The 27,553-nt window shown below is 33.4% G+C and overlaps 1 protein-coding gene and 2 pseudogenes across 1 annotated transcript; 1 reads left to right on the top strand and 2 right to left on the bottom strand.

Moving 5' to 3' along the window:
• Positions 1–3,011: 3,011 nt before the first annotated feature.
• Positions 3,012–5,067, top strand: LOC114371334. The gene is made up of 6 exons (XM_028328800.1): positions 3,012–3,058; positions 3,131–3,235; positions 3,314–3,383; positions 3,483–3,578; positions 3,659–3,736; positions 5,011–5,067. The coding sequence occupies exons 1-6, from the start codon at positions 3,012–3,014 to the stop codon at positions 5,065–5,067; spliced, it is 453 nt and encodes a 150-aa protein (XP_028184601.1).
• Positions 5,068–5,285: 218 nt separating this feature from the next.
• Positions 5,286–18,119, bottom strand: LOC114371333 (annotated as a pseudogene).
• A 6,825-nt stretch (positions 18,120–24,944) lies between these two features.
• On the bottom strand, positions 24,945–26,509 carry LOC114370478 (annotated as a pseudogene).
• Between the last annotated feature and the right edge of the window lie 1,044 nt (positions 26,510–27,553).

The raw sequence follows: 27,553 nt of genomic DNA, 5'->3' as shown, positions 1-27,553 counted from the left end.
AAAAATGTCGAAGAACTGGGTCTTGAAAAAGCATAACAATACTTTCCTTGATTGGTTTAAAGATACAATCTTTGCTGATGAAAATGCTTCTGAAACGTTAAGAAAGCTAGCAGATGGGCCTAAAAGAAATGTTATAACTTGGCAAGGATATGACATAAACAAGTATTCCTTTTATACAAAAGCACAAGATAAGAAAAGTACAATGCAAAAAAGTGGGGTCACCCCAAGGGCTGAATCTCAACACTTCGCCAGTGTACATGATGACAATCCCTGTGTAGCTCTCATCCCTTACTTTGGGTTCATTGAAGAAATTTGGGAGCTTAACTATGTCTAATTTACTATTTGTGTATTCAAATGTAAATGGGTTGACAGCAACACTAGCGTGCGGACCGATGATGTAGGATTTACGTTGGTAGATCTAAAGAAACTAGCTTACCAGAATGACCTTTTCTTCATGGCAAAACAAGCTAAACAGGTATTTTATGTTCAAGACCCTTGTGATGAAAGGTGGTCAGTGGTTCTACATGGAAAAACAATTGGTGTTAATGTAGAAGATGATGATTCATACATTGATACTTATGTTAGTCCTTTGTCCACACAAATGTCGCCTAATGTCGTCGGAGAAGAAGAAGCTGACGATGTTCATGCTAATCGTAATGATCATGATGAAGGAGAATTAATTAACATCGTCTAATGTAATTTTCTTATTATGTATTTGATTTCAGTCCATTCGTTTACATAACTGATTCAGTTTTTTTTATAATGTTAATTAACTAATGTTTTTTTCTTTACATGCAGATGGCTACTCCACCCAGCTCTCCTCTTCCTCCTCCTATTGAAGCAGCATCACAGTCGTCATTTACCTTGAAGCGGACAAGAAAAGCCACACTGCTAAGATCATTGGCAACTAGACCAGTTGGGGTAGAGAGACCGGTGGTCCATGTCGATCCTGCGATCGGGAAGGCCGACGGTCCCCACAAGAAGAAATTAAGAACATATTTGGGGACTGTAGCTCGTGATAAGGTCGATGTGACATACGAGAGTTGGAAGCAAGTCCCTGCTGCTCAGAAGGATTTGATATGGGAGGATATTCAGGTATTTTAGTTTTCATCATGCATATTGTTTATTAGCCAAAAAATTTAATATACTAACAATAAAACCTAATTTATTGTTTGTTAGGCTGAATTTGATATCCCTGAAGCAATTGACGTTAGGAAAAAAAAGAAAATACTTCAGACTGTGGGGGAGCGGTGTAGACAGTTTAAGTTTGATTTGATGTCGAAATGGTCACTTACAGCCAATAAGGACAATGTCAATGATACTATATGCAAAAAATACATCAGCAAGGAGAAATGGGCCCAATTTTGTCAGAGCTGCAGAGACCCCTCGTGGGAGGTATGTACTTTGTGATTTTCATTGTTTTCAAGTTTAAATTCACTTATTGTAATACATTGTAATCATGAGTTTCATTAATGTTCAATTTTTGCAAGATGTGCGGAAAAAGACATAGGCCATCCAGAAGCAAACCACTACCCCCTACGTGTTGTCTCGTGGGGGTTATGAATATTTAGAAGAGAAGCTGATGGATGAGAAGACAAAGAAAAAACTAGAGGAAGCTGCTCAATTCGGAAGCACTGAGGTCATGATTGATCCTCTATCTCCCATCAAATGACACGTGAAGTGGAAGATGGCTCGCACCAAGAAAACTACCCAAATGACGTCTGAGGCAACAAAAGAAATTGTTGAGAAGATTGTAAGTCACTTTCAATTAATAATTGTAATTATTTATGTTTATTGTGTGATTGACTAAACAAATAAATGTGTTCTATATAGAATTCGTTGGTGGAGCAAGCGTCACAAGGTTCCTTTGTCCCCATGGACGTCAGGATGTCCTGACTGCTGCCATTGGGCAATCAGAACACCCTGGTTGTGTGCGTGTTACTGGAGTTGGTGTGACGATCAAGCAATACTTTGGACCGGCTCCACAGACCTCCTGCCCTTCTTCCTCCATGGCTCTCGAAGAACTAAAGCAGTTGACTTAACAAATCAAGGTCCAGCTGGAGGAGTTGATCACAGAAAAAGTGACTTGACATCTAATGTTATCCTTCAACCAGATGTAGTCCTAGTTTCAGTCACAAATGCAATCACAGGGACTTGCACTGCCTCCGGAGAGTTGTGTCAGCAGAAATGAGAGTTGTGTTAATCCCTCAAGGAACAATCCAAACACAGGTGACTCAAACAAATGTGGGTTGTACATCGAAGAAAATCCTCCCCGCCTGGTTGTCGTAGGAAAAGTTTATGAGGGATTGACAACCATTCACAACATCCATTTGTTGCATGATCAAGTGAAGGTCGGTGTTGAGGAGGTTAGAGATGCAGATGCTCCCATTCCTATACCCACTGAAGAGGTTAAGTTAGTGGGGCAGGCACTTCACACCTTCCTTGCTTGGCCGACACATCTCGTCAAGTGTTTATCAGAACATGTATTTTACTGTCATTAAATAGTTATTTTTTCAATTGAATTGTTCATTGTAATTAAATTATGTTAATTAAATATGTTGGATAAATAGGGAGCTGTGGGACCAGCAAAACCTGCAAATAGGCCATATCATGAGGTCGATGATCCCCTATATCTGATGACATTGACCATCCCACAGCTTTTTTTGAAGCCGTTGCAGGTTATGTGGGATGCTACCGTGTTCGGGGTGTTTACTGAAGACTTCCCCTTGTACATAAAGCATGAAGATCTATCTGAAATAGCACACGGTGGTCAATGTCTCAGCATCTCTGTTATACAGTTGCGGATTCTATAAGTCAATTTAGATTATTGTTAATTACCTAAGTTATTATTTTAAATTCATACATAATTTACTTTGTCTTAACAACAATAGGCATATGACTGAGACAAGTATGCGAGTGGGGATTCCGATGTGTATGGATTCCTCGAGCCACGGTCCATCCAGAGATCTGGACAATCACAATTTGAATTAGAAAGTTTCATGAAGAATTGGATGCAGAATTCAAAACGGGATGTCTACCTAGGAGCATATCTGAATGAGTATGTTAAATTGAACAAATGAATTTAAATAATGTATAATACTACAATAACCTATATTGGTCTCCACTACAGTGCACATTGGCAAATGGTCATCCTTTTGCCTAAGGAAAATCTTGTCGTCTGGTTTTGTTCCTTGCATAATAGGCTAGACAACTACTTGAAAGGAATAATTAACAGGTCAGTGTTGTTTTTCAATACATTTGCATTAGCATTAGTCGACAACATCAATATTTAAACGTTCCTTGTATTCAACAGTGCTTTGAAAGGACTTGACGATACTCCACAACCTAAATCCAAGGTTGGTGCTAGGTGGATTGTTGTTAAAGTAAGTGATTTAAACAATGCTTCTACTTATATATATTTTATGTTTGTGTACACTAATTTGTAGTTAACATTGAATATCTAAATTTCATTATGTATTTAGTGTAATCGAAAAAAAGGAAGCATTGAGTGTGGCTATTATGTGATGCACTGGATGTCAACTATAATCTTAGGAAGTTTCAAGAATAATTGGGAAATGGTAATTGTTTATTTCAAACAAATTTGATTTTGTTATCATTGGTAGTATATTATTAACTTATGTTTTATTTTATCATGCAGTATTTTAATGATGTTAGACCATTGGAAGCAGAGAGATTGAATGCACTTCGCATCCAATGGGCAAAGTATTATCTCAAAGTTAGAAATCAAACTTAGGATGTTAGGGAACTTTGTAATTTTAGTTTACTTAATTAGTTTACTGGCTTGTTTTACATTTTTTACCATTGATGTTTCCTTTTAACATTGAATATTCTTTATTGATAGTTATTAATAAATTCTTTATTGATAGTTATCAATTGATTGTTTACAATTGATAGTTTACTAGCTAGTTTTGTGCTAAAAATTGTTTCAAAACCGAATGCAAATGATATATGTTGTGCTGTGTGTTCTGATTTCAAATTTGCAGGTTAATTTTTGGGTTTATTGAAAAACAGATAGTATATTAAAAAAATTCCTAATAATAAGATCAATTTTTTTAAAAAAAACTGATATTAATCTACACAAACAACATCGATTTTTCCAAAAATCGATGTTAACGTTTTAGAAGTTAACATCGATTTTCTATAAAAACTGATGTTAACGTTTTAGAAGTTAACATTGGTTTTCTACAAAAACCGATGTTAATTGTCAACGCTGGTATGAACCTTGATACCTTTTTTGTGTGTAATTCTTATTATATAACATCGATTATTTAAATAACCAATGTTGTCATTTTTACGTTAACATTGGTTAAACTGATGTTAACGATAATACTTTCAACGTCGGTACTTTCAACATCGGTTGATAACCAATGTTGAAAGTCCTGAATAACCGATGTAAAAAACATATTTTGCAATATTGCTGGGAATATAGCATAGAATAATGAATGATTTTGTAGTCAATAGCATAACTAAGAACAAACTTCACCAATAAAAACTTAAAACCTATGTGTCAGATTTTGTAACTTTGTTGTATAAAGTAGCAATTAGTTTGCATATTGTTTACATGTATTTATAAATAAGTATATCTATTTTACAAAAAATAAATTTGTTTAACTAATCATTTATTTAATTTATAATAAAATATTTAATACTTTGAAAAAATATTATATTTATTATGCATTGAATAAATTATTTAATAAACTATTATTGTATTCATTATGCATTGAATAAAACATTTAATTAAATACTTCTACTGTATTATATTCATCATTGTATTGAATAATGTTTTTTTTACTATATTTATTTTGCATTAACTATTTTTTTTACTGTATTCATTATGCATTGAATGAATTTTTTGACTATATTCAATATGCATTGAATAAATTATTTTAAAAAATGATTTAATAATAAGATATTTAATATACTGAGTAAGTGTTTTTAGCATATTTATTATGCATTTAAGTTTTATTTAACATATGATATTTGTTAAAGGTGAACCTTGGAGCACGCAATGCTACACCCGGTCCGCAGGATCTAACCCCAAACTAGGCTCAGACCAAGGTATCAAGTTTAATATGTGAGTAATTTTAACTTTATGCAATACGTGTCGGGGTGTGTTGTTGTCATTCATTTTCTATAATAATAAAGAGGCAGCGATCACTACTATAAAAATGTTTTTCATAGATGGTAAAAAAATAGGATACAATGAGGGTTGTTGACCGTCGTGGAAAGTTAAACCTTTCAACGACGGGTCAAAAAACACTGTCTTAGAATGGGAGCAACTTTTCAAAGACAATGTTTATGTCAGCACTGTCTTTAAAAGTTAGCCTTCTAAGATGGTGCTTACGTCATCAACATCTTAGAAAGCAAACTTTCAAAGACGGTGCTTATGTAAGCATTGTCCTTGGATTAAATATTATTTTTAATTATTGATATTTTTTCTGAATAATATCCCATCAGAAAAAATATAAATAATTAAAAATAATTTATATTAGCATGATTGTAATTAATATTAATTGTAAAATTTATTTATTAAATAAATATTTAAATGATACATTAAATCAAAATAAGAGGTTCACAAATTATTTATATTTAATCTATCATTTAAATATTAATTTTATAAATAAATTTTAATATTAATTACAAGAGATTAACAAAATAAAAATTCCTAAGACAATTTCATACAAAATACAAGTTATTATAATTTTTTATATAAAGTTATTATAATTCGTAAGACAAATTCCTAAATTAAATAATGATTTTTCAGAAAAATTCAGAGGACCAAGTACCTCATCTTTGACAGGATCGATGATATTATCTCTTACAGCATACACAAAGAGAAGCTGAAAAAACAAAAAAACACTACATGAAAGAAATACTTAAAAATTCCACAAATTCGTATTTACAGATTTTAAAATGGAATTTAAAAAAACAAAAAAAGACTACATGAAATTAACTAATCTAAGTCATCAAATATTTGTTAAACAAGTAGGAAGGAGAGCAAATAGCACTGGCAAATCATATTGAAGAAAAACTAGTGAAGAGTTGGACTCAAGGCTAACTTAAGAGATTTTTTAATTAGGGTTCTGTGTAGTTAGTTACACTTTGTTAGCTTTCAGTTATCACTATACATCTATAAATAGATTTTTCAACAAAAGTCAGTTGTAAAACTAGATGTGACAGTTACAGTTCCAATTACAATTCAGGTTTCACATACATCTCTAAATGTATCTTATTTAAGCAATAATTGTTATAGATGTCAATGAGAGAGAGAACCTGTACCTTGTAGTGAAGTGCCTCAAAACCCTTGAGTATAAATTCAAACAAGGTTTTCAAATTATCAGGGTTGGGTGCAGTTACAAAGATATTTGAATACCTACACAGATAATTTCCTTATAAGATCCTAAAAAAATTGTCTTCTCTATCACAAATGAACATATCTGAGATATCTTTATGTCTAAAAAGCATAGTACCCGACAACAATAGCACCAACAATAGATAAACCAAGGGCAGCTGATTTCCCACAGCCACGACCAACTAACAAGGCAAGGGTACCACAAAGTGTTTTGCACAAAATTGCATCCAGAAATGTAACAACAACATGACCTTATTGGGAAATAATAATAATAACAATAATATTAACTGACGTGAATCATGTGAATCTTTTATTTTCTATACACAATTTAGCATAGTAATGACACAAGTACGCAGCTTCAGTAAATCCTTTAGGCAGATTGCCATAGTCAAACTCTGAATCACATGCTCCCAAGAAAAAAATCTCCAAAGAACCCTGCAACCAACCATACAACGACTGCCATCTGTTTACGTTATAAATAATAATAATAATAATAATAATAATAATAATTAGTGATTAAGTGCATAAGCATAGTTGATAGTTATCCAATAATGATATATGATAATTATTCATGACCAAGAGAGATCCTGTGGAGGAAAGGCACTTCCAGACCTACAAAACCACTATAGCAGACAGTAGAGTAGCCATCTTCAACTCTTAGGATATAGTGAGAAGAAAAACGGAATATTAAATGTTTGAAATGTTAACTAATAGTAACAAAAGGAATAAATGAAACTAGGAGGAAAGATTGAACAAAGCCAATTACACCAACAGAACATGACATTATAATAAGGAGTACCATAGAATATGGCATTACAAAGTAACCTCTTAATGTTACATTTTCAATATTTGAATTATTACCACTAAATACTTATCCTTTTATAATGCAATGTAGCACCTAACCAAAGTAGTATAAAGAACACTATGCAAAATCAATGGTACAATATCAAAAGACTTCACTACATATTAGCCTACGGTATTTGTGTAATAAAATTATAATAAAAGCCTCAAAAGGATAATGCAGATTATGCTAGAGCATAAAAATGTTCAGCCATGTCTAATACTAATAGGTTTATTCAGCCATATCAAAAGACTATTTTAGATTATATGGCGTACATATTCTTTCAGATTATTCCTCTAATTTAACTATTTAACAAAAATGTTCAGCCATGTCTAATACTAATAGGTTTATTCACCTGGTTCAACAACATCTCTACGTGTGTAAGAAGTCTAATAATTGATCTAATATTAATTTGATACATAATGTTACACAAAGTTGAATAACAATTTTGGGCACCTCGCATCAGCCATAACCTAGACCTTGAAGCCACCACTGTGCAGGTCATAAAAGACGAGTTTAGAACCAAAGGTGCGCTTGTGCATGATTCGGCCTGAAAATCAGAAAGATTATTAAAATCAGCATCGACATACACAAATAGAAGCAACAAGCAAACCATCAACGTGGAAACTGCCAACTACCAGCCAATCACTGCATCCGCAAAACCAAAATAAAATCAAATTACTTCAAATAAGTAAATAACTAATCTGAGATTACGAAAACAATTAGGCAAAACAGCAACACTAACGTCTAAACGCATCCAAATGATACAATAACAAAGAAACATATTCTTCACCTTGAAGAGAATTGCGTGATGCCTACAGAGTCCACTAGATAAGCAACCTACAGGAAGCACAACACATTGGTGAAATTTTCTCAACCTCTTACTCACCAACTTCCACTTCTTGTGTAGATCTTCTTGCTCCACCGGGAATGTTTCCCTTCACACACAAACGCACAAAATTCAACACCAAATGAGCAAATAAATAAACAAACAAACAATAATATCCAAAGGACGTAAAAAAAAGGGACAAGTATGAAGTATCTTATTCTTATTACGTGTTCGAAGAAGTGTGTGGTGTCATTGGTCTCCTTAGTCTCGAACAATGACCCGGCATCGATTCCAGACGCCGACGGTGGCGGTGCGGGCACTGAGGGTGGACTCAGTGGCAATGCGAAGGCCATTGGGAAGCATGGTCATGTGCGTCTCCGGGGAGGAAAAGATGCGCGTGTGGCTAGAGAGGGTGGGCTGAAGTGACTCGTGCTTCAGGAACCGAGGGTCGGGGTTCTCGAGCTGTCGAAGCTTGGACTTCACAGCCTCGGCGGTGGGGGGAAGAGGGGCGGGAGGCGGAGGGAGCCACAATGGCGGCGGAGGCAGAGATGGATCGGAGGGAGGAGAGGGTGGAGGCCCATCGGTCGAAGCGGTGGGCCATAGAGAGGAGGCGGTTGAGGGACGTGGCTTGGCTCCGCACTCGCAGTTGGATCTAAGGTTTCACAGTGGAAGAGAAATTACGAAGTGATGAGAGGAGAGAGAGAAAAAAGAAAATTGGGTTTGTGGATTTTAATTAGGGTGAATGAATACTACTATTAGAAGAGAGAGAAAGAGAGAGTAAAACAGATGCGTACGTGTTAGGTTTTTATGCCCTTCAACGACAATTTTAAATAACCGACATAGATGGTCTAATTTCAAAGACGTTCTCTTAAAAAATGATGTAAAACACTTCCCATTATTTACAAAAATGCCACCGCAATTTATTTTACATCATTTTCTCTTAAACCGACGTGGATATAGCGATGTAAAAGGAGCTTTTTTTTAGTAGTGGATATTCTTTTGTGTTGTGTGGGTGTGCTATATTAGTTAGTCTTGTAGATGCATTAAACAATTCATGGATTTTAGATTATTTATATGATTTCATAATTCATTATTATGCAAATAGTGTGCTAAAAAGCTTTACTACAAAAATTCAAAATCTAGTTTTCCATTAATTATTAGTATATTTTTCTGTTAAGACATTACTAGAATTAGTGTTTTCTAAGTCAGTTCTATTGAACCTTCTACGACGATTTTAAATCATCGTAAATAAGTATGTCGTAAAATGTCAAAATATATACAACGACGGTTTTGGAACCGTCTTAGTATACTAGACCTTCTAAGATGGTTATTCCAATAACCGATCGTCTTAGAAAGGTTAGAGATACTAAGATGGTTATTGGAATAACCGTCTTAGAATGTCATTAGTTTAGTTGGGAATCTAAGACGGTTATTGGGATAGCCGTCTTAGAAGGTTAGACATACTAAAATGATTATTGAAATAATCGTCTTAGCAAGTCATTAGTGTAGTTGTCTTTCTACGACGGTTATGCAAATAACCGACTTAGTATATCTAACCATCTTAGAATGTAATTTCTTTTTTGTTTTTGGTGAGCTTTTTTAATTTTTTTTTGTTGGTTTTCTGGTAGCTTTAAGGCACTGTGCATTCAATCTAAGAGGACATTTCAACAACTTTTTCATTATAGTGAAAAGATAGAACAAGCAATATGGAAGACTTTATAGTTTATACAATTCAAATGCAATCAAGCAATTGGAACAATACTACCAACAAATACTAACTAGAAATCTACATAAATGAGATAAAATTACCTCTAAGGAAATAGTAGATATTGTATTTTGATCAGCATTTTTTATTATTGGAGTCATCAAGCCCGGTAGTCAAACAAAAGGTTTTAGTATTTTGTAAAATGATAGTATCATACTAACAATTGAACACCATTGATTACCTTCTCAGTGGTAACTGCTATGGATATGTCAATAGAATCATTTAAAATCACCTCATCCTTCTCAACATTCCAGTATGCTACAAAATGAAAATTGGATTTCAGCACTAGAAACTCTCATGAGAATAATTTAGTTTTAATAGTGGGTATGCAAAGGGGGGAAAAAGGTAAAGAGCAATATATCACAAACCAAGTGTTAAAAGAGAAACAAAATAGAGGCATATTGTGCTGAAACCATGTGTTTGAATACACAAAAGGTGACAAAAATTAAAGAGGAATGACAGATACATTGACACTACACAATGCACCAAAAATGTAAAAGTATCCAAATCTAAAAGCCAAGTACCAGGTTAATCAGACAATTATATACCACCATTATAATAGTTTTTAACACTTGGCTACAGCAATGTGGCAGAGTATGGAAAACAGATAACAAGATCTCGCTTCTTTAATTTATTATACTAAATAATTTATCTAATTACTTATATATTGTGATTTTAATTGGTGAAAAGATTGACGGTATTTTCCTTTTATTACCATAAAGAATATATGCATTACCGTATTAATTTGTAGGAAGACTAATTGAGTGTAATTCTACAATTAAATTTTAAAAAAATAGGAATTATTTGTTACAGTAATTTTTTAATAATTGTTTTGAAATTCTTAAATTGTTTTCTTTTCTAATTTATTATTACTATAATCTCTCGTCATGATTTTTTGCTTTAATAGTTGCTTTCCTTTTAGATGTCTCTATGATTTCTTAAAAATTATTTCAATAAAAAGAATAGTCTAACTTTGATGGGTAGAAAATTCACAATGCTTTCCTTTTTTATTTGTTTTAAAGAAACAACTTTCCTTCTTACCAAAATTGTTTTAAAATTTTCAAATTTATTTCCTTTTATTTTTTTATAATAATCCTTTCTTATCATAATTACGTACTATAATAATTGATTTTCCTTTCAAAATTCTCATTGATTGTTTTAAAAAAAAACACATATTAGTTGAGTGTGTTTTTAATTATGAGAAAATTCACCTTATTATTCTTTCATTGTCATACTAAATATTTGACATGTGTATATTAGAACCTTAGGTTAAAACACTAACCTTGTCTCCCTCTTGTTTCCTCCATTTAGCAATGTTTCCTTGGTTCTGTGAAGTAAAAAAGAAAAAATAAATAAATAAATAAAATTCAAGACTAGTTGCTTCCATGGAAGGAGAGAAAATTTATGTCTGCAAGCATTAGTTAGAGCGGATAGCATCAAAATGTTCTCACCATTGTCAGTGACAAAGCTGGCATTTCAAGGAAGCAGGAGCATTTTGGATGTCATTTTCATCCTCAACCTTGTCAAGGGCCCATAGTTAGAGCTTACATTTACCAAATTAATCAAATATTCAAAATTCAGAAATTCATTGAATCCCACAAATTAATAGTGTATGTCAAAAAATTAATGCATATACATCGTTTTATATTATAAACACACATATATAATTGTTATAAAATTTTATTAGTTCCAATTATTTAATAACCTGTAGGAGCAGTTTTACTAACCTGATGAGGATAAAGCCACCAGGCACTAGTAACAATTTTCGAATCCCAGGCCTGGCTATGGCAGACCTACATTCCAGAGGTGGAATTGGTTGTGCAGGCTTGTGATTCTTGATAACTGTACTAGAAGCTCCATGCAGATCAACGTGTATATATCTATTATACAAACAAAATAAAAAAAAAATGAGAGAATCAGAAATCAAACCATACTTCAAACAGAAAAAAGTTAGCACATTTTAAAGTAGAATATAATCATTTTTATTTCTGAATTCTGGTTAGAGATCACAGATGTTCCATGCGCTTTAAGTTGCTACTGAGAATATCAATATACATTAGTTCATTTATTACAAATGACATAACCATGGCCAACGAAGATATCATAACTACCGGTAATATCAAGTGAAATGTAGAAAACAAGTCTAACCAAGGAATAAAGTGCCCTTCTATGAAAAAGGACAAAGAGACAGAGCAGATGTAGCAGATGCACATGAGGAAAAAGAAGATAGCATCTGAATCATATTTATTTTCACCATTGCTCAAAAACATTTTTTCATCAACATTTAAGCTTTAGCCTTAGGGAGCTAGGAATCTAGGAGTATAATATAACAAGAAATACTCACAGATCTCCTTTTGACATATAACGCTTCACTATCATCTCATTTTGTTGTGCATCACGTCCACTGATAACCAAATAGTTCTCACTGCTAATGATCCAAATAAATTTCTCAAACCAGTAGACTTTACGCATATGTGAAATTGAGGCAACAGTTTTTTTCTGGAAATAAACTTGATAAAAAATAAAAAAGAGAAAATTACACAATTAATTAGTAGTTAAATAAAGCAATCAAGAATGGACAAATCAGACTAAGAGCTTGCATATCGATGTGTTATATTATATATACATTAAGAATGAGAGGAATTCCAAGATAAGTATTACGATCTGATAATGGCATATTTCTAAACGTGAGTGCAAACTGAAACTTGTATGTCCTACCACAAATGGAAACCCAGTTAAGTAACCGATTTATAATGCATATGATATATAAAATGGTAATGATCCAATAAACTTCTTAGAAATTCAAATAAACTAATTATGTTTCTTAATTCTTCCCATCATAGACCACACATTTACTTTTTTCTAAGTTTCTTCTACAATTTATGGGAAAGCAATCTAATAACTACATATCAATTTGCAATATAGATTAAAGATTCACAAATACAATTTCTAACCACCTGATTAAGCTGTAGGCGAGTCTTTCTCTCCGCAGCTTTAAAAGCCTTTTCATGGGCAATTATAGTTTTTTCCTGTTTGCTCTCTTGCTTTTTCTTCTGCTCATACCACCTCCGAGCATTGGCATGTGCTAAGAGAGCTAAATCAACTTCAACCTTGAACATAAACACACTATAGTTACTAATGTTAAACATTCAAGGGGAAAGCATAAAAAATCCACATGTATAAAAATGTATAGAAAATCAGCGATGATAGTGACAATGCCAAGATAATAAGTTAATGAAAAATTGATAATAAAGACTTATTGACATAGAACAACCTATAAGAATTTATTCTTTTATACAATAAATAAAAAAATAAAACCTTATCCACAGGGAGTGTCTTCTCATCATCATTCATTTCATGAAGATTGTTGCTTAACAGTAAAGTCATGCAGTTCCTGTCGAGATGAAGCTTATCAATGAGACTAGTTACTGGGTTTCCAGCTTTCTTTTCTTCCTTCACCATTCGAGCAAGGTCATCCTAGTTCATACCCTTTGCAAGAGCTACACGAACAGCTAATATAGCAGAATCCACATCTTCCAAATTATATTCTATCAATTTTGCCATCTTAACTGTTAACACAGTGATCAGCTTCTTTCCTCAAAGCATGTACTCATTTTCCTACACAGCAGAAATGAGACAAATTATGCTGAGTATCAAATATTATTTTTTGAAGTTATATTTGTGTCCTGTGTTACTACATTCAATCATAAATTATTGTTTTAATTTATAGATTGAAGCCAGTACTCAAAACATAAATGCATTTGGTTACAATTTACCCTCTAATGAATCAAAAAGAGATTGAGAGAATAGGGAATTTAGAGCTTGTTTGGTTCAAAACACATGTTTTGTCTCCATTTCTATCATGTTATTAATAAAAATAAGATATGAAAACATAAAACATTTTATGAAACCAAACAGACCCTTGTTTTTCTGTCCCTGTCTAGCAAGAGAAATACAATTTCAAGTAGCATAACCCAAACTACTATATTTGGCAAAATGGAAGAGATAGATATAATAAAGGAATTAGGAAGCACATATACGACATGAGAGATGGAAACAAAATTACACTTCCAAAGAGCCTAAGACATCAATGCATTTCATGTATTATTTATTGAACTCAGAAATATAACTCATAATTAAGGGTATTTTTGTGAAAAAATAATTAATGTAAGAGATATTATGAATTGGGTCTTATGAAGAAGACCGAGCATTACTTTTCATTTGGGTCTTATAAAAAAGACGGAATGAGTAAACATATTTTGAGTGCCCAAATCATGAGTATTTTTTAGTGCCCAAAACTTGAGCTTAAATTCTTTCCTGTAAATTAATGCCAAATTTAAACAAGCTCTATGTTGTTTCATTGCAACAGACAACAGAAAATCCATACAAATTTGAAGGTTACAAATTACACCACTGCTGTAACCTTGAGAGGATCCTAAGACTAGTAAGTTTAATAATGAAAGGTGCCGATTAGAAATAAGCAGAGGCATACTTCATTATAAAATCAAATAAGAATGTGATGCCATTGGAATTGAATTGAACATTCAGTGTAACAACATATAAATTGGTGACAAGCTAATAATTAAAAAAAATATAAATCACCAAAGTATGATCCAGAACGAGATATTCCAGAAACAATAGTGTGCAACATGGTTCAGCTGACTTTCCAAAAATGTGTTAGTTTGGACAACAAGGCAAGAGCACCAACCTGATCCTGGCGAATCTTATTAAGTTTCTGAGAAGCTGAGTTTTCTTTGGCTTTCTGCTGTTGTTCAGATCTTTGGCTCTCAATTTTGCCATAGAACTCATCCAATGCAGCATCAAATGTCTCAAACTTTGTATAATCCCTTGACTAAAACTAGTTGAGTAAGATGGGGAAGAACTCATCATACATCTGTATCAAAAGACACGGGTGTGTAAACACTAAATTCCATAAAACCTTCTGATTAAGAAGTTTGTTTTTTCTATTTTCTCACCCATATTTACAATACCACTAAAACTGTACAAAAATAGAATACTTGGCTAACACTTCCTAGTTGAGATATGGAAGAATCCTTCCCCAGATTTTTGTTATGTATCAAAATGTATCCTTTAGGGACTAATTCACTTGAAATAAGATCCTGCATCCAATCTTCAAACCTCACAATAGCTTGGACCAGCGGCTGAATAGTAACATCATCCCACATTCTATCTTTGGGAACTTTTGTACTGGAGATTAGGCCAGCATCTAATAGTATATGTTCAGAAAGTGCATGTCCATAACCAAGGCCCTCCCCAAGGACAATTTTCAATGTGGTAGATGACTTCCCATCTAATAGTATGCATCTTCTCCTCTGAACACAAGAGGAACGTCAACCTTCAACAGAGCATTCGAAGGAGCCCTAATAAAAGTCATATTCAACGGCGCATCCGTCCCAGCTTTCAAATGAATCTATGAAATGAGGGAGAGGATCTTCAAAAGTTCAACACCATCATCATCAATTTCAACATGTGCATTGCATCACAACAATCATCAAATTCACAGGCGCATGATTAGTTATCAAACCAAAAAGATACACATAATATAAGTATATAACTAATGAGAAAAATCGAACCGCGTGGGGCAAGACGCATACGGTCAGGACGAAGTCAGCCTCGGAGTCAAAGTGGGCGTGGACTTGGAGGTGGAAGAGGCAGGAGAGGAAGAAGGAGCGGCCGAGGTGGTTGACGAGTTTTCTGATCTGGTCGGTGCAGACGGAGATGAGGCGCTTGTTGTCGCCGTGCTGGCCATCTTCTTGCTCGAACTTGATGCTCCGAAGTCGGGAAAGTGGTTGCGGAGCCTCACTTGCTCGCTCAGGTAGAATGGTAACGACGTAAGCTAGGGCAGAAGAACGTCAAGCGCGCGGCGGCTAAGTGTTTGAAAGTAGTTCAGCACATACAGCTAGCAGGGGCCAGGGCATATGATGAGACGCAATTAAACTGGTGTACGAAGACGGGCTTATGCAATAGTCGTCGTTGACTTATTAACCCTAATTACAAAATTGCCACTACCTTACATTTTAAGACGGTTCTTTCTAACCGCCATAGAATGTGCAACGTAAAAAACATTATTTCTCCCCCAAATTACAAAATTGTCACCGCCTCCTATTTTAAGACGATCCTTCAGAACCGTCTTAGAAATAGCATCGTAAATAATCATTTTTCTAGTAGTGAGAGCAACACCAAACATCTTGTACATACAATTTGCTGATTTGCATACGAAACACAGAAAATGTGATAGATGTTTCTTACCATGCTATTTGTTTTGCTAAGCAAATGGTCTATAATTTCTATCTTAATTTGGATTAAAAAATTATGTTTTAATTCTTTTTTCAGTGTTTTGACAATACTGTTCATTTTCGCTAAAATTGGGATGAAAGAAATTGGTGAAAATCGATGGCAATTATAAAATTGCTTGTGTCAAATGGGAAAAGTTGTGCCTTCCAACGAAAAGTGGGGGTGGATCAATTGGAATTAAGAATTGTTTGATTTCAGTTTGCTTGGAATGTGGAAATGATAAGTTATATATATCATGATTTTTGGTTTGTTGAGTGTAATTAGATACTTGGACTAATAGTGCACAGAATTAAACTATATATCATTTTTATGTACATAAGTCTGGCAATGAGTGTTGTGAACATTTGACCATGTCAATAACAGGCAACTCAACGAGAACATTTGAGGTCGGTTACCGAGCTGGTAACTCCCTCTTCCTATTCATATATTTGGAAACTGAGGAGATCGGGTAATAAACATTCAATATACCAAATACCTCATATTCAAACTAACTTGAGTGTTAGAATCTCTTTTGTAGGTATCTCCACCACACTTTAACCATGAGATCAAAATAAAGAAGAATATCAGAGTATACTCATGGAATCGAACAACTTAGACAGAATATAAGAACATTTGACGTCCATCGTAAATTACCACAACTCAGTCTTTTTTCCCAAATGATAAAAAATTACTGAATTTAGACTGAAGAGGTTTTAATGAGAGACAATTTGGTAAAGTAAAAGGATGCTTCCATATTGTTGAAACAAACAATCAATGAAATCCTTTTCCAATTCATGTTAAATTTTCTATGTTGATTTATGTTATATTATATTCTTATTGATGAATCCATAAATTTATCCACATCCAATGTCAATAAGTCGAGGAAAAGAAGTAAGAAGGAAGCCAAAATAAGAGATACAAATGATATTTTAAAGGCCGAGTTCAAGCCTCATTGTTCCCCGAGGTCAAATGTGAACATTACCATTCCAAAGGCCGAATCCAAGCCTCATTGTTTACAAAGGTTGAGTCCGAGCCTTTACAATATAGAAAGTCAAAGTTGGTGTTGATTTTTATTACATGAATCAAAGTTGATTGTGATTTTATAATTATGTTGGAATCAAAGTTGACACTCATTACTCATTCATGAGAAATAAAATCTCGTTTAATCTTTGAATCATCATTGATTCAAATTACTCTTTATCACGACAAATGAGATTTATATAAATTTAAAGTGAGATCAAAACATATAATAAAACTTGATCTACACTTAGCTAAAAAGCTTACATAAAAAAAATGATTCAAATTACTCTTTATCACGACAAATGAGATTTATATAAATTTAAAGTGAGATCAAAGCATATAACAAAACTTGATCTACACTTAGCTAAAAAGCTTACATAAAAAAATGCCACGCAAGCTGGTAAATACTACTGAACTACATTTGAAATAATCAAAACTACTAGGCAGGAGGAGCATTTGAATTCACTTCGTTTTCTTCTAACTACTCTACTCGCCATTTTTCACATCCTTATCTATGTCAAACAACTTTGTGTCAACCCCAAGGACTAACACTAGTGCTTGACACACAACCTTCCAAAAGCCCTCACGGTGGGCGAGGACAATATATTTCTTTGCCTTGAGCAACTAAGCATCCAAACTATCTTTGGTTGAAATACTCTCACGCAAATGAGCACTTAGTTTGTCAACACTTTACCTCGATTCCACTGTGCTGTCTTCAACTACTTTCTTCTCCTTATCTGCCGCTTTTCTTTTTTTCCTGCCCGGCAGCCAATTGAAAAGTGCGGTCATCAGCCAACTTTTAAGCGTCAACAACCTTTTTCTCGGACACCACCAACCTTTGGTTCAAGTCTTCATTTTCTTTAGCCTTGGCAGTCACAACAGACTCAACCAAATATTCTTGCAACTTGGTAGTATTCTACCTATCTCTAGCCAGTGCCAACTCCGACTCCTTGGTTTTGGCAACTTCAGCCTTCATCTTATTCATCTCCTTGTCCATGGTTTTGGTTTTAAAACTGGCCTCAGCAATCTTGAGCTTCCAATTATGAATGGTTTGCTAAGGCTCGATCGAGCATGATTTCTGCAGTATCAATGCTATCATCAGGGTCTACACACTCAAACATCTCATTGTCAAACTTGTAGAGGAGAGTATCAGTTTTAATGAATGTGACATTGTTAATGGTGCTTTAACTCTCAAAGGTTATGATCTTGCCAGTCAATTTTTTCACCAAGATCTGCATTTGTTAATGATACATACCAATAAAGAAGGTGAAAACTCCTTCCTCAACAGTTTGCTTCAAAACTTTCTACATGCTTGATCGATAAGGCTGCCATGGTGGTGGTGTAAAACGAAAAAAGCATAAGCAAACATGATACTTAAGTGCAAATCAAGTTATTCACAGGGAACTCGAACTAAATGTCTATCACAAACAAGAGTTAAATGAAATGGAATATAAAACATTAACTTTTCCAGTATTTCTCAAGCAATGACAAATTTTATTTTGTGGTAATGAAAGAACAAAGTATGCAAGAAAAAATATTGAAAATTACTGAGATTGATCAAATGGCAATGTGACAAGTGACTTGCTGTCATGATTAAGATGGTTTCCTATCACAGATACACGAAATTTCATAACTTTACAATCTCAAATCTTAACTACGCGTACTGTTAATTTTGTGTTTCAAATTAAAAATTAGCTAGTAAAGATTTGTTAGGCACTCACAAAAGTTGTCATATCAGCCGTGCTTTGTTTGGTATCTTCTGCATCTAATCCACTCTGCCAAAAGCAAAAACAGTACCAAAATATTTTAGTATAATTAACATAGAAAAATCAATACTGTCAAGTGTCAATTAAAGCATTCAGTACCTCTATTAGTTTTGGATCAAGAACACAAAAGAAGCTTGTTTAGTAATTTTGTCAGCTCAGACCAGAATGCAATATATTTAATTAGAAGATATAAAATTGGATAACAGACAAGAGAACAAGCACAAAGATATCTTTACAAAATGTCCTTTCATGATCTATAAATTTCCTTACAAACATGTTTCCCAACGCTTTCCTGACATGGCCATAGGAAAGAGTCAATATAATTATAGTACATATTAATCTTTTAAGATAGTGACTATAATTTTTAAAATAAGAGATAGTGATAATGTAGTTTAAATAATTCTTGAGGGAGGAGAGTGCGATTTCTTGTTTTGATTAATCCAAATCATAGTCAAAATAAGATGGAACTGACAAGTAAATTGGTTATTAATTTCTAAAAATATTTGAGGTTGTATAATTGGAATGTACGTGTAAATTCTTTGCCTTTTTGTTCACTTTGAGAGCTAATAAGGTATTAATGGTGTCTTCTCTTTAGCAGTTGGCACAACCAGATCACAGTTTTAGTGCAAAAGTAAGTGTCCGAGTCCTACAAGTAGAAGATGCTCTCTTTTGAACTAAAATGTATAGCATATATACGCATTCATTTATTATAAATAGAAATATAAATTGAAAATTCATCCAAACCATGCCTAGAAATTAGAGGATTTATCAAAATACAAAAGCCAAATGCCAAAGCTAAATAACCTCATGAGGCATTACCTTATTGACCTTTGGAATCAAAGGGTAATGGACTATGCTGGAAATCTACCTTCCACAGCAGAATTTTCACAAAATAAACAGATACCAGACCTTTAATTTTCAAATGATGCAATCTTTTGCCACAAAATTAGCATTCTTGATTACATTGGATGACACAATTGACCAAAATTGAACGATAGAAATCAAGATAGAAATTTGGAATTATTTTCGTCTTTTAATCAAAGACATTGCAGAATCATTTGTCACAAATTGAGAATGACAAAAGGAGAGAAAGTACCATAAACTCTCTCGCAGATCGATTTCAAGGAGGCTTGCGAATGAATGATTTGCAGAGTAGAGCATAAACTCTCTCATTTGTCACTAATTGGATGATGCATGTAATTAACTTCAAAAATGACCACATTGAAGATTTCCTCTTAATTCTGATGGTATATTAAACCATTTTCCTTCCTTCCATTTTAAGGCGTTATTAGGCTTCCTGTTTATGATAACATTGATGGTTAAATAAACATTGAATACACATACATACTGATAGAAACTGAATCAGAATTGTAGGAAGAAAAAAAATAAGCTTCTATTAAAAGAAAATAGTACAAATGATTCTCGATCAGGACTGTCAAGAGGCCTGGAGTCTCCTACAACAACTTGAATTGCCTCAAAATCTACCTCTCAACTAACTGGCTAATGGATAGGAAACTTCTAACTACCTAATGGATTACTAAACTATCATAACTAATTGGCTAACACATACATACATACAAAATGATTCAACATCTCCATTGACCTTCTGTATACCACATCAAATAAACATTAGAAATAACATAGTAATATATTATATAGTGTAGAAGCAAGCTTCATGATGATGAACCAAGCAATTTTGATGATGTCAAAAGCCCAAGTAATTGATTCAAGACTTCAAGATCAAGCATCAAGAATCCAATTCAAGATTCAAGAGAAGAAATCAAGAAGCAACAAGTCAAGACTTCATATAGGATAAGTATTAAAAGATTTTTTTAAAAACCAAATAGCGCAGTTTTGTTTTACAAAAGAATTTTCTCAAATTTTCTAAGTTACCAGAGTGATTACTCTCTAGTAATTGATTACCAGTGATCAACTTGGTTTCAAAATGTTTTCAAATGGTTTGCAACGTTCCAAAATGATTTTCAAACAGTGTAATCGATTACACTATATTAGTAATCGATTACAAGTGAATCTGAATGTTGGAATTCAAATCCAATTGTGAAGAGTCACAACTTTTCATAAAATTCATTGTGTAATCGATTACACATTTGTGGTAATAGATTACCAGTGAACAGTTTTGAAGAAAAATTTAAGAGTTATAACTCTTAACATGGTTTTCTCAAAAGTCATTACTCTTTCAATGGTTTCTTTGACCAGACATGAAGAGTCTATAAAAATGACTTTGGCACACATTCAATATACATATATGATATTCTTCCAAACAATTCTTTTTCACAATATTTCTCTAACCATTGCCCATTGCTTTTTCTTTACCAAAAAGCTTTCTAAACTTTGTTTCAAAACTTTGTTTTTCTGCAAGTGGAAATTCTGCAGAAAATAAAAGTGTGCTATCTTTTCATCCCTTCTTCCTTTTGACAAAAGATTCAAAGGACTAACCGCCTGAGAGTTCTTTTGATTCTTCCCTCTCCCTCTAAACAAAAGATTTCAAAGGATTAACCGCCTGAGATATCTTTTGTTTCCCCTTACAAAGATTCAAGGGACTAACCGCCTAAGAATTCTTTGTTTTAACACATTGGAGTGTACATCCTTTGTGGTACAAATAGAGCGTACATCTACTTGGGTTGTTATACTGAGAACAAGAGAGGGTACATCTCTTGTGGATCAGTTCAAATGGAGCATACATCCACTTGGTTGTTCAAAGAGAACAAGGGAGCGTACATCCCTTGTGAATCTTTGCTTGTAAAGGATTTTGCAAGATTATTGAAAATCTCAAGAACCGGTGGTTGCTTGGGGACTGGATGTAGGCACGGGTTGTTGCCGAACCAGTATAAAAACTTGTGTTTGTTTTCTTCTTCTCTACACTCTTTATTTTTCCGCTGTGCACTTTTTATTTCCGCTTTACTTTTGTCTAAGTTATTGTTTCTGTTCTTTACTTTCTCATAACTTAATAGTAAAGCCTAATTGAATCTAGTAACATTAAGAAGGATAAATTTTTTAATTAGTCAAGACACATTCATAATTAATTCAACCCCCCTTCTTAATTATTCTGAGACTACTCGATCCAGCATATAGATGATAAACCCTGACCCATATAGTATTCAACATGGACTTTAATTCTGCCATAATTACCTTAACTCACCTGAATAAGTAAATAAAACTCCTAAAAATAATTCATATAGAAAAACAGTAAAATCATCACAATCCAATATATATATATATATATATATATATATATATATATATATATATATATATATATATATATATATATATATATATATATATATATATATATCAGCATTGGTGTCATACAAAACTTGAAGGAGGGAAGTGGGTAATGTTCTGCAATTGGTCATGTGTTCCAAACATCAGAAAAATTAGTTATCCCATCCTATCAGGCATTACTAGGTGTGCCAAGGAAGTCCTAAAGCCTGAAGGTATATATAGCTAATTTGTAAGTGACTAGTTAGACCCTACACTTCAAACTTATGTAACATTAGAGCTGGTTTCATACATTTTCCCCAAAAGATGGCACACACATGGAGTAGCTGAAGGGCATACAAAACCTGAACATTCAGCAAGCTTCAATGCTGGTAAAGATGCAGCAAAAAGTGTCAAAGTACACATACCCTGCATAGAGTAGCCACATCACGCATTACAACATGAAAAGACAATTAAACAACAAAGCATATATGTAATTGAGTATGAGTTCAATTTTGATTCACTCTTAGTGTCTCTTAACCAATTAGAAATCACTTTTGGCATCTTATGACATGATAATCCATGATTGGAGGACATTGTCGGTACATAAATAATTAAATTCATTAATTATATGATATGGCTGATCCAAAACAGAATCAAGGGTGCTTATATTGTTTAACTTTCATAAATGTCATACTAATGGACAATTAAGAGAGAGATGTGTGTGAAAAAACATTTGACTAGGAAAAGAAGGTTATCTGATTTTATTAGTTATTACAATGAAATAAATCGCAGAGAAAACAACAATTGTCCAGTATCAATCACAGTAACCGTCTGCTAGAACAGCTCCAATGATAGGAGTGAGATAATCGGTGTCTTGCCAGATGTTGATGTTTCTTACAACAGAAATGTTCCCTTCATGTAATTTGGTGGTAAGATAGGTAACAAGATTTGTTGCAATTCATAAGAAGGCCAAACATTCACAACACTCATTGCCTGAGACTTATAAACATAATTAAATATGATTGAGTTTAATTTCTAATTATCTAACTATCAGTATAAATATCTAATTACACTTAACAAATCAGAAATCATGGTAGATAACCTATCATTTCCACTTTCCCAGCAAACTGAAATTACATAGTTCTTAATTCCAAGATCCCCACTTTTCTTTGGAAGACACAACTTTTCCCATTTGACAGACAATTTTACAATTGTCATTGATTTCACCAATTTCTTTCATCCCAATTTTAGAGAATGAACAGTAATGTCAAAATACTGAAAAGAATAAAGGAAAGAGAATTAAAACATTAAAAAGATATCAAATTAAGATAGAAATTACAGTCCATTTGTTCAGCAAAACAAATAACTTGGTAAGAAACATCTATCACATTTTCAATAGTGTTTGGTGTGCAAATTAGCAAATTGTACGTATAAGATGTTTGGTGTAACTTTAAGCAAAAAATATCATCATAAATGGAAAACTAGATTTTAAAGCTTTGTAGCTTGTAGTAATATTCAAAGCTTTATTACACTATTCTTTGCATAGTAATGAATCATGAAATCAGATAAATAATCTAAAATCTCTAAATTGTTTAATGCATCTACAAGTAACTAATATAGCACACAACACAACACAAAAAGAATATCGTTGCCTCCTTATTACTATAGATAGGGTGAATGACAACAATGTAAGTAGAAATTAGCACACAATTGTTTGGTGCATCTCTAAGCAGAAAATATATCCTTGTTTAGTAAATAACAATGCCCAATTTTCTTTATTAGGGTTTTTTTCTAAATTAACAAAGCAAATACAGGATATCAAAATCTTATTATTCCTAACAAAAGACGCAAAGTAAATAATGTTTAATTACCACTTAGAATTCTTTAGGTACACCACAATCACAAATCAGATTAATTAATGTACATTATTAATTCGTCAGGTACACCACAACAATTTACACATACACCATACTCCATTTCCAATTACATGATTTCAGTTAAAAATTAAACTACTTTACAATGAACAAGAGTGCAAGACACCAAAGCTTAAATGGCAAACCTTCTTGGAGTGCTAGACACCAAATTTGTACCTGAACCGCACAACCATTGTGACTCCAAAATCCACCGAACCATGATAATTTTGTTGTGCCACAATTACACTGGCCAAGCTGCTAGGTAACCGCCTGCGAGCCATGGCAAACTGGACCCGGACCGGGGTGTCAGTCTGGCCTTGGATGGAGAATGGTAGTTGTTTGATTGTAGCGGAGGCAATGGTGAAGCTGTCAAACCAGAGCGCGAGGTTGAGGCTCTAGTACCTTACAGAGTATGCCAAGTTAGGGTTTTCCAGAATGCCCTTGATGTTGAAAGTCGTCGTTAACTCCTCCGCGTGAGTGGTGACGTTGAATTTGGAGATGGTGATGGACATCACTCTGAAGGAGGGTGCATAAGTTGAAAAGATAATACAAAGAATAAAGATTAGGATCCTGATAAAAAAAAAGGCACTGCATGTGGTGGCCACGAGGCAACAGAAGAGCTTATAGTCAAGGTTTTCCCTAGGCATGATTGTGACTGAATTTGTGACTAAGAAAGTGATGATGGGTTTGCAATGGAAAAGTGAAATGTGGATACAGTAGAAACTCTTTAAATTAATACTCGGTAAATTAATAAACTCTCTAAAATAATAAATTTGTCCGGTCCCGACTTGGCCCAATGTAAAAAATTGAAAAACTCAATAAAATAATAAGATAATAATTTTTCGTGAGATCCCTTTATAATTTTCGGTTCCAAGAAAATCATAAATTAATAATTCATAGAAATTGAAAAAAAAAATATTACACTCTATTGAAATATGATTCAATAGTTGTATGTTTTCCTTTAAAGTTCAAGTCTATTTGGAGCTAATCTCTAACTTTTCTTATTGCATCCAATAGCTCAGGTGTTGTATTTTTGTATTGTATCATAAAGTTGTGAAGAGTGTTCGATGTCATAAGTGCTTCCTTTCGCGTAACAGGCTTCAAAGACACTGTATCATCTTCGTTGTCATCCTCTGCATTGTTCTCAATGATAGTACCTACAATATCTTCTAAACTCTGAACCTCTGAACATGCTTCATTTTCACCTGGGTAGTTCATTAGATTGTCGATATCCATCTTATTACAATAGCCACATTGATTGATCATAGTCTCGAGGTCTTGAGTTTCTTCATCAAAAGTGGATTCATCCAAATTTCTTGCAACGTCACTAGCTGAACGAATTTTACAATGTCGAAAGCAATTCGTTATTGTTTCTTTTTGAACATCTATCGTCCAAGATGGGATTTCTAAATTGATAGCATCAAGGACATTTATCTTCCCTGGATCAGATTGTCCCACCTCATAACCTTCCAATATTTTGCGGTAAAACCTTCTACGGTAATGCATCTTGAAAGCTCTTATTATCCCAGCACCCCAAGGTTGAATCTTTGATGTCATGTTGGGTGGCAAGAAGAACAACTCAACGTTTCTTAGCCCTTCAATATTTCTCGGATGTGCTGGACAATTATCCACCACAAGTAGAACTCTTCTACCATGCATCATTTGGTCAAATGAACGAACATATTCATCAAAAAGCACACTAGTCATCCATGCTTTTTTGTTAGCTCGATACTGACAATCCAAGCTATTCATGTTGACATTCTTGAAGCAACGAGGCTTTGCATATTTCCCAATAATCCATAGAGGGATTTTTTCAGAGCCATTTTCATTGCAACAAATAACTACCGTCAGCCTTTCTTTATTTTATTTTCTTCCTTCAAGTTGTTTTGTTGCCAGTGAATGATCAGCTTGTAACCTATAAAACAACCCAGTTTCATCCATATTGAAAACATCTTTATAGGGAACTGATCAATTTTCTCCCGAATCGATACCAATTTCTGCTCCATGTCTTGTACATCAACAGACCCACTCTCGCCAAAACGACGAAATGACTTTATGCCATGTCGGTGCTTGAATTTCCCAAGCCATCCTATAGAGAAGTTAAAATCTGAATCATCATGAGGGTACACGAGTTTCATTGTATCTCTTGTCTTCTGCAAAATTAATTCTCTTATAATATTCACACGCTCTTGATGCTGGAGAAACCACTCATAAACAACCTTCTCCATGTCAGGATATTTTGCTGGTTTGTGTCTTTTGATCTCTGCTCTTCCCTTTTCTATTTCAGCAGAGAGATAGTCATCTGACCGCTTAAGTGTGTTTGATATTGTTCCTTGACTAACTTTCAACTCAAATTTTCCCTCAAGCCATCTCTGCAAGTCTTTTTGTGTGCTTGCAGGATTATCTCTCTTGTACTCACACAACTCCTTACGTATTTGATCTAACAAAGTTGATTTTGCAACACCTTTTAGATGAGAAGCCATCTTGTGAGATATGATTTGAATACTGTAACACATTCATGTAATTTATATATGTCAAACTTGCTTAAGAATACATTGAACACATTTGTTCCTCTTGTTTACATTTACTGTACTTCAAAAGTCATTATTGATTTCTAATGCATATGAACACAGTAGTTACTAATTTACGTTGAGTCTGAAGGTTCGCTACAATGTAATTCTAAGAGGCATAGACTAATTTGTCTTTTTGTTTGGTATGTACAGTATAATTACTTTAAAAATCTTTAAATTAATAATTATTAATTTATCAATAAATTAATAACTCTCTAAATTAATAAATTTCTCTGGTCCTGACCTTATTAATTTATAGAGTTTTAACTGTATTTGTAGGGGAATTCTGAAGAAGATTTATCGTCAAGTATTGTGAGGAGTGCCGACACAAGTTTGTGTGTTTAACTACTATCTTCTTAACTACACAAATCTCAACCCTGTAAAAATGTTTTATTTTGTATTAAAATAAAGTATAGATTTGGTTTTAAAATTTACTCACCATTAGATGGAAAACCACATCTTGTACGCTTCCGTGTAAAACTATAGGGGATCCAGTTTCCACTATACACATGGGCACTGATTGTTTTATGGAATTGTTTATTAAAGTTAAAAAAAAATGTAAAATGTGGGCGAAGTTTAATTAAGCTATTGTGACTTGCATTAATGAGAGTAATATTCAATAAATAGGATTATGGTGAGATTTAGGCCTTTCACTACATAAACTGCAAATACTTCACACATGTAGAAATAATTAACTGGCAAATTAAAAAATTGACTTCTATTTTCATTAATTGTTTGTCCAAAATTGTTTTCCGCAATTGACATGTTTTAGCAAATTCTTAATAAATAAAAATAGATTAAATTACATTTTTAACCTTTCTTTTTATTTTTTTATAGGTCAATGTTAGTAATTTGTTAATTTTTGTTAGTGAAAGAGATTTGAACCCACAATTTTTCTCTCTTCCCTTCTTCATTTCACCACCAAGTCAACTTTATAATTTTTAATTTTTTTTATCA

Source organism: Glycine soja, chromosome 10 (assembly GCF_004193775.1).
Source record: "Glycine soja cultivar W05 chromosome 10, ASM419377v2, whole genome shotgun sequence".
NCBI classification, from domain to species: Eukaryota; Viridiplantae; Streptophyta; class Magnoliopsida; order Fabales; family Fabaceae; genus Glycine; species Glycine soja.
The sequence above is the reverse complement of the archived record's forward strand: the minus strand, read 5'-3'. Positions and strand labels throughout refer to the sequence as shown.